The sequence below is a fragment of the Amia ocellicauda genome, chromosome 12, assembly GCF_036373705.1.
Source record: "Amia ocellicauda isolate fAmiCal2 chromosome 12, fAmiCal2.hap1, whole genome shotgun sequence".
NCBI classification, from domain to species: domain Eukaryota; kingdom Metazoa; phylum Chordata; class Actinopteri; order Amiiformes; family Amiidae; genus Amia; species Amia ocellicauda.
This window is the reverse complement of record NC_089861.1, coordinates 12,016,595-12,029,048: the sequence shown is the minus strand read 5'-3', so window position 1 is coordinate 12,029,048 and position 12,454 is coordinate 12,016,595. Positions and strand designations below refer to the sequence as shown.

Sequence of the window (12,454 nt, the reverse complement as noted above, 5' to 3'; positions counted from 1 at the left end):
TAACCATTGACACATCCTTTTATTTCAGTTTAATATCACAAACACAGTGATGGATTTATTAAGAAAAAAATAAAAAATGAAGAACTGTGCTACATATTCTTTATTCCAGACACACGAGGGCACTGCACAGTTAAACGCTTAAGGCAAATAGACAAACAAATCCAAATTACACTTCAAGAGAATTCAGTAGGACGTTAAAAAACTAAACAAAAAGGTGACCTTGATCATTAGCATGCGCATCCTGCCTCGGTTTGTTTTGATAGGTGCTCTCTGATGCTTTCTCAGAGGAGCCCGGTCAGTGATGTCTTCATGGAATAGTAATAATAATATAAAGACAAACTTCCAGTGTCCATTAAGCTTTCTTTGTAGGGCAATAATGAACACAAGCTGAGCGCTGGCGATTATCAAGTAGAGCAGAGGGTTTTTGTGCTGGAATCAGCAGATTGTTTTCGAGAGGGAAACTCATCACTGGCAGGATGATTGGTACGAGAGCTCCCTGTGTCCACGAAGGCACAGGCAAGGCTTCGGGGAGGGTGGGAAAGGCAGCCAGAAAATGAAATGGAAAATTACTTCAGCTTTGGTATTAAACAGTTTTAAACAGACGCTTAATAGATGCTCTAGGATTATTGCCGCCTGTTTACATACTAAGTGTTGTTTAAGAGGGAAGGCAGTCGGCCTTGATTGGGGCTGGAGGAGATGGTGGGTGTAATTGGTATGCCGAGTCACAGCTCAGGCCTCGGGCTCTGGGAGAAGGCGTGAGGATTAATAGCACACAGTCGTGCTGTTCCTCTCCTCTGCGTGGCTGCACATGGTGGTGGGTGGGGGGCATCCATTGGCCAGTGGTGAAATCAAGCTTATTCCAATGTAATGAGATTAGTTGCTGGTGGGGAATAGGTCAGTTTAATATTCTCAACTGTTTATCAAAGCAGAGAGCACCGTAGAGTATCAGTCAGAGTGTACAAGTTGAGGGCACCTTGTTTTTCCTCAGATTCATTAGTGTTATTTTCCACTTCCTGATCCTTAAATTGGGAATTCTCACTTTGCACATGTTTGAAAGGATATCTCTTAACTGCTTAAGTACTTTACACCCCCCCATATCTTTAAACACATCCAGTTCTGAAGAGCGCCAGTGCTTCATGGGAGAATTGTGAACAGAAACTGGAACTGAATAAGAATAATGATAAAACTGGAGTATGAATCATTGCCTTGTGACTCATTACCTCTTCATCTTTGAAGCCTTTGTTTTTCTTCATCACATGTAAAATACCATATGCTACATATCTACCATATAAGATATATAAATACTGGATGCTGGCACAGGTACCCACCAAACCCATCATGTTGTCAATAACGGGGTTCATTTCATTTCTCGGGTAACAACTATTACGTGGAAGTTTTAGTCAAAATGCAAAAAACCAAATCACAGTACATTTGAAGTGCACACCTCTACCAGGCAACCGAGTCATTGTTGAAATAGGGTTTGAATTTATGCTGGAGCTTTTTACCATATTACCCAGCTTCTACAGAGATTAATAACACACAGTGATGGGTGTACTGGAATAATTATTGATCTAAAACAAAAACTAAACAACTTCCTGCTGTGCGGTTAATGTCAGGTGCTAAGTTTCCATACATAATAAATACATACCGCCTACTGGATTTTTTTTCTTATTCTTTCCGTTCAATATTATTAATACCTTAACAGGAGTCTGGAAGTTATTTCACCCAGTGCAAAACAAATATCCTTCATATGGCCTGCAAAAGGGTTACCCACAGATCATTCCCTTTCACACAGATACATTACAGTTCCTTTTGGCTGGAGCTCATTATTTACACAAACTGATTTCAAGAAATTGACTCTACAGGGTTTAACTGAACTGACTTGATGCACAACTTTATGAAAATATACCGGAGTGAAGCCAGATATGTTATTTTCTACCTAATACAATGACACATTTATCTAATATTTAGTTTTTCCCCAGTCTGAATTGCGTAATCTATGAAAGCCAAAGCCACAATCTAAAGCAACAAACTTTTGAACTTCTGCCTTCCTTAGTGTTGTTTTCTGAGAGTTTTGACCAGTGACTTTTTCCAAGAAGAGGTGTCGATATGACACTGGGTTTTTTGGCAATACATCTGTTTTTCCCCCACCCTGAAAGGTAGAAATAAAAGTCCATAAAGTGAATTATTTGTAATAATAAAGTAATTACTAAAGTAAAGCCAGTTGTTTTCACAAATATAAGTTCATTTGATTAGTTACATCCTTTCACTTTCTGCACTTATAAGACAATTCAGAAATAGTCATTTGTTGTCCTATTGTAATTCCTCTAAATGAGGTTGCACAAATACATGTACCTCTTCAGTGGGACAGTCCCTGGCATTGATTCACAAACTCCTGCATTGCTGTTTAGAAACCACTAACCTGAAGATGAGCTATTCTATTATTTTGAAGTACAAGATAATGCTACAAGTGAAAAGGAGAGCATCATTAACTGTATGCTTCAGTTTTAACGGGGTCAGTGGTTTGTAAGGTCCTTGCTGTGGTTGTATAGCATTAAAATAGAAACGGCATGACTGTGGTTTGTTCCATATAAGTTGTTGTCTTACAAACTTATTTGTCTTAACACAGTCCAGCTCAGGACAACATGTCTGTACCTGTCTTCTTTGGATCTGTAGCAAAATGCTGACTTGTTTCAGTACTTTACCAATTAAATTCCAGGAGGAAACATTTTTGAAACATTCGATATCTGCCTTCTTTCTCTGTCTCATCAGGACTTACTGTAGCAGCTGCCTAGAAGACAATTTCCTTTTTCACTCTTGACTTTTTGAAGGACAGAAATATAAATAATTCCACCGGAATCCTTATCTACTGCTCTGGAGGCATTCTGTGCAGTGCTTCAGGTTAAGACTCGATAAATGTACAGCCAAGAATTATAATTTGAGGACTTTGTATTTGTGAGACTTGAAACCATGTCCTTCAGAGGAGAAAAACCCTACAAAAGAAATAGAGAAAGATGTTATGTATATTGAACTGTGCTGTCTTCTGAAAGAATAAATCAGAGTCCTTCATAGTGACAGTGCTAGTTCAGCGAGGAGGGAGGGAGGGAGTGAGTGAGGCCGATTTTGTCTCCACTCAACTTTTCAATTTTTCTTGCTGTCTGCACAGCAATTCTTAGTGACTATAAGTGCGAGAGACCTGGAAATGGTATTTGCTTAGTCTACCTGCTTATTTATTTAAATACCCTTTCAGACTTCAAATGAAGGAAACAATCCTTAGCGTCGCGTACGTGTTTTATGCTATGCGGGCCATGTCATGCTTGGTTTGCTAGTAAAGGAATTTCAATATGAAAAGAGACTGGGGGAGCAGCTTGCTAATGTCATCTCGTCTTTCCTTCCAGGATCAACACGTGCCCCAATAACTGCTCTGGTCGCGGGGAGTGCCAGCTGGGCGTGGGCGGCAGTGCGGTGTACTGTGAGTGCGAGCATCACTGGAAAGGAGAGGCTTGTGACATCCCCTACTGCCAGGAGAACTGCGGCGAGCCCAAGCGGGGCTTCTGCAAACCTAACAGCACCAAGGGCTGCCAATGCAAGGCGGGTTGGCAAGGTGGGTACACTGGCTGATTGCAGCTGCTCAGATTTAGCAGCTAGACACATTGCTGACGTCGCTCTGTGTACAAGAGGCATTCTGTTTGCGGTTCCACCCCAGTGCTGCTGTCCATATGGCTTAGTTAGTCATTTGCTTTCCCTATCCTTAAGTGCAGTTTAATAATTCAATTTTTCTAGCATTCTGCTTAATAGAAGGGAAATGTACTATACTTCAAGCAGCAGGCATTTTAATGTGCTTCCCAGACCAGCTACATTAGGTGGTGGTTACTTAATGATTTACAGCTGAGCACATATCCTCATTGCAGGGTAAGTGAGTAGTGCCGCAAGCCGCTCTGGTTCCCTCTACCTCATTGCCTGGCCACTGAGAGAGTGTTGGAAAATCAATATAGGACAGCTTGCCATCATTAATTGATTAATTGCTACACACCTGCAACAGTTGGTAATTTTGGGCAATTATCAAGGGGCTTGCTCTAGTATACTCCTTTCAGGCTATGGATTGATTTCCATGTTACGGGGTGACTCTTCTTGAAAAAGAACAAGGCAAAAGTATTCAGATTCAGCCATGTTGTAGGTTTCTCAGAGCCACTGCCCACCCTTCCAAGAGGGAGAAAACAAAAACGAACCCCTAAAAATTGGTCATGGAGATTATTTGGTTTCTTTAGCTCTTGGTTAAGTTTAAACTGGCGGTCTGTGTGTTTTGATTTCATGAATTGTTCATGTACATTGCTCTGGGGTCATCCCTGAAGGGCACTACATAATGTTTTATTAATGCATTTCCCCAACTAGAATTAAAGGCGTCTGTTGTACACATTTGGAATGTTGATTTTGCAAAAAGAGGGCGACTGACTCTGCTAAATAACATAATGCTTCTAGCTATTGCTTTGGGAGTTAAAAGGAGAGCATAATTTACTGTATGCTTCAGTTTTAATGGCCTTTCTGCCTTTCTGAAAAGTATCACTGTGTGGGTGAGATGAAGTAGGAAGTCCCCTGGTCACCCCACACAGTTAGGTTATAAGTGTTACGTTGTCTGTCTCTCTGGTTCCCTAGGTCCAGATTGCTCTATCCCAATGCCTGCCAACCAGTCGTTCTGGACACGTGAGGAGTATGCAGTGCGTAGCTTGGCCCGCGCCTCCCACAAAGCAGTCGTGGACGGGGGCATCATGTGGGTCATTGGGGGGTACATGTTCAACTACTCGGACTACGAGATGGTCAAAGCGTGAGTACCGTCCATCTTTTGAGAATTTTGAAGTGGAGATCATGAACTAAAGAAACACATTCCGCTGCAGAAAACCCTACAAAAACTTTCCCTTTGCAGTGTCACAGAAATCGATTAACATGCAGGAAGGCAATCACAGGCCTGCTCTCATTCTCATGCAAGGTGTACTTGTATGAATATGGTTGAGCACTTACGTAACGAGGTGCATTAAGGCATCTTTTAAGGACAGTCCCTCAACAGAAGCCAGCTTGTATGCAAAAAGAATCCGGGGGAGTAAAAACCAAAGTTTCAAAAGAAAAAGCTATTTTAGGCATTAACATTCATTCCCTCCCTTGGAATAACTTTACTTGTGTACCTCAAGTCTCTACCCCTTCATCTTATAATTCCCCCTGCAGTTTCTCAGCTGGAGTTCGTGATTAATTATCATTCATAAAAAACACAGGACTGACCCCTGCTGTGAACTAGCTTTTTGAAGGGCCTTGTTTAACTGTTCATTTACCTGTCATTCTCATAATCCAATCAACAAAGCAGCCAGCCACCAGAGGAGGAAATAAACAAATGCATACAAATAACAGTACTGGATGTGTTTACTGACCCCTTTAGTAGTGAACTTGTATTAGTGCTACAGCAGTCGAGTCACAGTGGTCATGTTGTCTAACAGTAACTTTTTGACTGTGCGGGGAAAATGTTATATTATTTGGCACAATTTTAGATACAAACGGTTTGTCTGTTAAGACTCAAATTCAGCAAGAGTTTGGAAATCCATCTTCTGTCTGGAAAGTGTGAATACTAGCCAGTTCTGTTATCAACATAATTGGAAGGTAATAGACTTTTATAAAACGCAAGTGTAAATAGCAGGGGTTTTATTGCTGGACACTTGATATTATTTTAGTGGGAGGGTGATTTATATGAGGTAATGACCCTGGATAATCTTGAAAACCTGGCACCCAATTAATTTTTGGGTGGAGGCTTTTTGACAGGGCCATTTTCTGCTTCTGATGTGATCATTGTAACCAATAAAAGTTATCTACAATCATATTTAAACATCATTTAAAGTAAAGGGTTCCCTGCCTCTGATAGCTGTGCTTCTTTCCCCACAGGTATAACCTGAATACGCAGGAGTGGCTGCCTCTGAAAATGTCTGCGAACTCTGTTACGGGGAGATATGGTCACTCCCTGGCTCTGGACAAGGTATATTTCTGGGGTGTCATGTTACCAACCTATAGGAGACTCTTTGCCAAGCTTCCCTCCTCTGAAGTTGACATTTTACAGCCTCACAGCCATGAGTGAACACACCAAATTTTCGAAAGGCATTCCTGGAGAGGCAAATGGTGCCCTGTGGATATGTACTGACATGTAATAGGGAAAAACTGCAGCGCTGTTTCTGTAGCTTGGTATCACAACTGTCCCGTAACTTTGAACAATCTCTGTTCATCACCGGTTTGGGTCCATCTGTGGAATAATAACCTGGAGGCAATCCAGAAGTCATCGTTCACTTTTATTGCAACTTTGATATATAGAGTTGGTTGCAATCCAAATATTACATTAATAAACACTATTGTACATATTACAGCTAAGGCTTTCAATAATTATTTCTCAAATTTTCATTTGTGGTTTTGTTCCACTTCACACACCCTAAAGGAATGACAGGAGAGACAGGCATTGTGTGTAATATTTCTCTTGAATTAATTCATTGTCCTTGGCTTCTGTTGGAAGGTCCCATCTCCACTGTGGTTCAGTGTGCTAGTGAAGAGAGTAGGAGATGCTCATTCAGACAGAGAGAGCTGTGAGTGAAAGGCACAAATTGCTAAACCATTTTATGGAAGGTGATTTAGTTTGCTCTTTCAAGAAGCAGTTATTCAACCCTTATTCCACCAGCACCTGGACAGTCTAGACAGGAAAATTACCTGTTTGTAACAGCTCCTCAGTTCTTTATTTTTGATTGAAGTGTTGGTTTGTTCCTTCCCTGTTAAGGTATATCTCCATTACACACAGAAAAATACAAGGGTAGAGGCAAAAGGATGTTGAGTGATGGTTTTCTTTTCAGCTGAGCTTACTTTTTCTGACATCAAAGAGGTTAAGATATTGCTGTTTGCTTCTGGAGCTGTAGATGTCTCTTGCTTTTCATTACCATGCAGTGCATTTCTTTAGAGAGATTATTTGATTACAAATCTTTGTATATATTTTTTTAAACTTACAGTTGCTTTTGTCACTTCTGATTTCTCCATTTGTGACCATTTCTTGCATGCATCGTTAATGCGGAATCATTCTCCCAGTCGAACATCCTCTTTTTCACATCGTATTGCAAACCGCACTAGTGGACGGCAGAACTGAGATTTCACCTTTGCTTCCCAATCATGGCACTAATCCTTTTGGGCCTCCTGTTGTCCATATTTCATTCTAATCCAGCCGAATGACCAGAAGACACCAGCCGAATTGCCACGGTGTAACTTGATTTGGGATCTCTGTGTATGTTCTGTTGCAGGATAAGATCTACATGTACGGTGGAAAGATCGACTCGACCGGGAACATCACCAGCCAGCTCTGGGTTTTCCACGTGCAGAACCAGTCCTGGGTGCTGCTCAGTCCCCACGCCAAGGAGCAGTACGCCGTGGTGGGTCACTCTGCCCACGTTGTTGACCTGGGGCCAGAAGTCACGGTCATGCTGGTGATCTTCGGACACTGCCCACTCTATGGCTACATCAGCAAGGTGCAAGAGTACGACATAGGTAAGGGCATACACCGCTCATACACCAGTATTGATATACAGTCAAGGCTGTTTATGTGATGATCAGAGCTCTTAAAACTCTCCAGGACACCCTGGGAAACGCGCTAGGTGGGTCGAAACTAGGTTGTAAACATATCATATTCTATATGTAATTTGATTTTACTGTTGAGTGCTGATAGATCTGTATACAGTCACAGAGCGCCTGCTTTGTGTGCTGATACTCATGGTCGCTAGCTCAGTCTGGTGTTTGGCACTTAAACACTCACTGCACAGCTGCATTAAAATGGCTGCAAAAAAATAAAGCAAACCGGTAACCCTAGCAGAACAATACTTTCAGACTCCTTCAGGTTTCTAAAATCTCCCAAGCAGAACTTATAAGAGGATTGGATGCATCCCAACCCATCTAATCTAGCAAAATATGTCATCCTCTCACAGCGGCATTCTTTTATCGGTTATTCCTTTCATGTCCAGCCTGCATTGATCAGTGTTAGTTCTCCACTGGCCAGACTCGTGCATTGTCTTATTAATGTTATTATAGAGAGAATTAATTAGATATATCACAAACCCTACAAAGCGACTGAAATGTTTGCATTAGAAAAACATTGTTTCGATGAAGGTGCTAAATATTTTAATGCTTATTTGGATCTTCATAAAATGCACCAGGGTTTTGGTATAGGCCCATGATTTCATAATTCTGTGAAATCAGAGGGATGCTCATTGCTCCAGCGGTTGTTGAAGTAGCTCTCATTTGAAGATAAAGCATCTCATTACCTTTTATCTTATGTGTCCAGGAGGCATAGTTTCTTATTTTCAGCAATCAAAGTAAAACATTAATTCAAATTACTAAAAGGGATCGACTTGAAAATGGTTTGCTTTACAAAAGATTATTGTTCTCATGGGAATCCACTGCTGGGCACTTGCTCTACAAATTGTTACAATTTATCTCCTAAAGTTAATGGGTTTTGATGAACACTGGTCAAAATAGCTGTGTAGGTCTTTGTGGCATAATCAAGGTTGTTAAGTGGCACTTGCAAAAAGATAGAGTACCCTTTTAGCAGTGTCTGACATTATTAATGTGAATCAGTATTAACATTATTACTGTCAGCCAGTGTTATGAATGACAAAAATATTATCTATAGGAGCAGAAAAGGTTGTGACCCATATTGAGAAGTGAAGCCATGTGTCCACTTGAACTTTGCTTTCTAGTTGTCAGCTGCTTTTGCTTCTGTCAATGGAACAGCCCTTTTAATGTGAGATATTGATAGACCTACAAACTCTGTTCTGTACACGTGGGAGAACAGACTGACATATTCTGAGACCATAGTCATAATACGGTAACACTGACCAGAAACCAGCAAACTCTTTTAATTCAGGCCTGGAACTTCCAGCCTTTTCTCAGGGGAAGACACCCACACCTGCATTTCCCCACACACATCTACAATTGCAAAGACAATGCAAGTGATTCTTTTCAAGGCAATGCAGTAAATCAGTTTTGAGTGTTTTATGACAAAATTAAGAGGTGTACATTTTTACTCTAGTTTGTATTTTTAAATCCCAGGGGGGCAATTTTCTGAGCTTCTGGTTGCAGAGGAGACTAAATTAAGCTTCGGAAGCACTATTTTTAAAGCAGAAAAAAAAAGAAAAGCTTTTATAAACATGCTAAAGAGTATATTTTCTTTTGACAATATTGCAGATTTACAGATACAAAAACAGCTTTTATCTATCATGTTCATTATAATTATATTATACACTTGTACACTACTAGTAATTTCCTATGTTTTGTGGTTGAGTTACATTGACTAAACAGAAAGCTAGAATTTACATCCTCATGATGTGTACTTGAGTTGCTTGACTTGCACAGCTGGAGCACGGCCTGCGGACACAGCACTCCAATACACAGTTCCAGTGTGAAATGTAGTCTTTCTCTTCCCTGCAGTTGGAGGAATTAAACAAATTATTTCTGCTGCTATTTTGTTTAAGATTACATCTAAACTATATGCTACCTCATTGATTTATGGCCTGTTTTGGTTCTTAAATTATTATGACAAGATTATTAGTATTATTATTATTGTCTAAGCTTGTGTCATTGTGAAGTCACAGACATTTTATATTTATATGAACCAGACTTCCCCCAAAACGGACTCAAGTATGAAGGAATGTGTGATGTGTCTGTGGAACATTACTTTCTGGAACGGTTTACCAACTAATGCTTGTACATCCTAAAGGCTTCAGGATTATGTAAACACATTTATTTTCTTATCAGGTTTAATTGTTGTTCTCTGCTACAATTGTGTAGGATGAACCTGACTTAACAGCACACATTTTACACACAATATCATAAAACAAAGAAAGCTTGGTTACATTTATCTGGCATGTTAGCTACTCAGAGTGCTTTAGTTTATCAGGCCTCTTCAAGAGGTTTAATCCATGACAGATTTATGAGCTGCAGCACTTGCTTAATTAAAATAGCGGCATTACTAGTCTTTGCAACCTCCAAGATATCTCATAGGATTTTCCATAGAATAGGCCTTTACACTATAAAAAGTACACAATTTCTCCTGCTCTCGGGCCATTCGCTGATCTTATACTGATGCAGATTGTGCAACTTCCAGGAAAGACACAGGTTCTTATTTGACATTGTGGAAAATTACCCAGAGTGGAAAATCAGATTTTTACTGTTTTACTGACAGAACCCAGTCCTGCAGGTGTTTTGCTCATGTTTTACACTGAGGTACTGCAGGTTTCTGAAACAAACCTAAGGGCATATCCAGTGCTGTTACTGACAAATCTCAGCTAATCTCGTGACTCCTGGACATTCACTTGTTGAGATGTATAAAACTGGACTCCTGTTCTCAGAATGGAGGAATGAAGCATATTACTAAAGCATCCCAGATTCTTAAACAAAACAAATAACTGGGAAAACTAAACGAGAAAATTAGTTTTTTTTTTTTTAATAGTTAGGCCAATTTACTTCTGTGTATATGTGACATTGTAATTGAAGTTTTTATAGATTTCCATTGTATACATGGGTATATGTCTGTACTTGTGCATATGCAGCAATAGGCCGAATAGAAATTAAGTACATGTTTTCACATGCAGTGTGTAATCACTATACGCAGTTTTTAGAACAAGTTATGTATGTGGGGTTCTCTCTGATCTGGGTTTTCTAAAATAAATTATATATATATATATCTATATCTATCTATCTATCTATCTATCTATCTATCTATCTATCTATCTATCTATCTATCTATCTATCTATCTATCTATCTATATATACACTCACCTAATGGATTATTAGGAACACCTGTTCAATTTCTCATTAATGCAATTATCTAACCAAACAATCACATGGCAGTTGCTTCAATGCATTTAGGGGTGTGGTCCTGGTCAAGACAATCTCCTGAACTCCAAACTGAATGTCTGAATGGGAAAGAAAGGTGATTTAAGCAATTTTGAGCGTGGCATGGTTGTTGGTGCCAGACGGGCCGGTCTGAGTATTTCACAATCTGCTCAGTTACTGGGATTTTCACACACAACCATTTCTAGGGTTTACAAAGAATGGTGTGGAAAGGGAAAAACATCCAGTATGCGGCAGTCCTGTGGGCGAAAATGCCTTGTTGATGCTAGAGGTCAGAGGAGAATGGGCCGACTGATTCAAGCTGATAGAAGAGCAACTTTGACTGAAATAACCACTCGTTACAACCGAGGTATGCAGCAAAGCATTTGTGAAGCCACAACACGTACAACCTTGAGGCGGATGGGCTACAACAGCAGTCAATCATCTCCACTACAAATAGGAAAAAGAGGCTACAATTTGCACAAGCTCACCAAAATTGGACAGTTGAAGACTGGAAAAATGTTGCCTGGTCTGATGAGTCTCGATTTCTGTTGAGACATTCAGATGGTAGAGTCAGAATTTGGCGTAAACAGAATGAGAACATGGATCCATCATGCCTTGTTACCACTGTGCAGGCTGGTGGTGGTGGTGTAATGGTGTGGGGGATGTTTTCTTGGCACACTTTAGGCCCCTTAGTGCCAATTGGGCATCGTTTAAATACCACGGCCTACCTGAGCATTGTTTCTGACCATGTCCATCCCTTTATGACCACCATGTACCCATCCTCTGATGGCTACTTCCAGCAGGATAATGCACCATGTCACAAAGGTCGAATCATTTCAAATTGGTTTCTTGAACATGACAATGAGTTCACTGTACTAAACTGGCCCCCACAGTCACCAGATCTCTACCCAATAGAGCATCTTTGGGATGTGGTGGAACGGGAGCTTCGTGCCCTGGATGTGCATCCCACAAATCTCCATCAACTGCAAGATGCTATCCTATCAATATGGGGCAACATTTCTAAAGAATGCTTTCAGCACCTTGTTGAATCAATGCCACGTAGAATTAAGGCAGTTCTGAAGGCGAAAGGGGGTCAAACACAGTATTAGTATGGTGTTCCTAATAATCCTTTAGGTGAGTGTATATATATATATATATATATATATATATATATATATACATATACATATACATATATATATATATATATATATATATAGATATATACATATACATATATATATATATACATATATATATATAGATATATACATATACATATATATATACATATATACATATATATATATATACATATACATATATACATATATACATATATATATATATATATATATATCTTGTTCAATTAAGTGCTTGTTTCTTCTACACAAAAACAACCTAGTCAAGGCTTATAATTTGCCATTAGTGCATGTGTCAAATTTTGGTGGTCATGGTTGTCTTGGTTTTTTCCCTCAGATATTGCTGTCGTCCAGTTTGAGTCATTCTACATTCCCTCTCGCTATTTCAAATTAAAATGTTAACAAATCTGTTGTTCAGG

The 12,454-nt window shown here is 39.7% G+C and overlaps 1 protein-coding gene across 2 annotated transcripts in view; it reads left to right on the top strand.

Annotated features, from left to right (window-relative positions):
• The window catches only part of atrn (attractin), a 196,434-nt gene that overhangs the window by 70,844 nt on the left and 113,136 nt on the right, over positions 1–12,454 (top strand). For both annotated transcript variants that reach the window (XM_066718346.1, XM_066718348.1), the window contains exons 5-8: positions 3,399–3,604; positions 4,654–4,822; positions 5,923–6,013; positions 7,308–7,551. In XM_066718346.1, the coding sequence (XP_066574443.1) occupies positions 3,399–3,604; positions 4,654–4,822; positions 5,923–6,013; positions 7,308–7,551 (710 nt within the window). The remainder of the gene's footprint in view (positions 1–3,398; positions 3,605–4,653; positions 4,823–5,922; positions 6,014–7,307; positions 7,552–12,454) is intronic.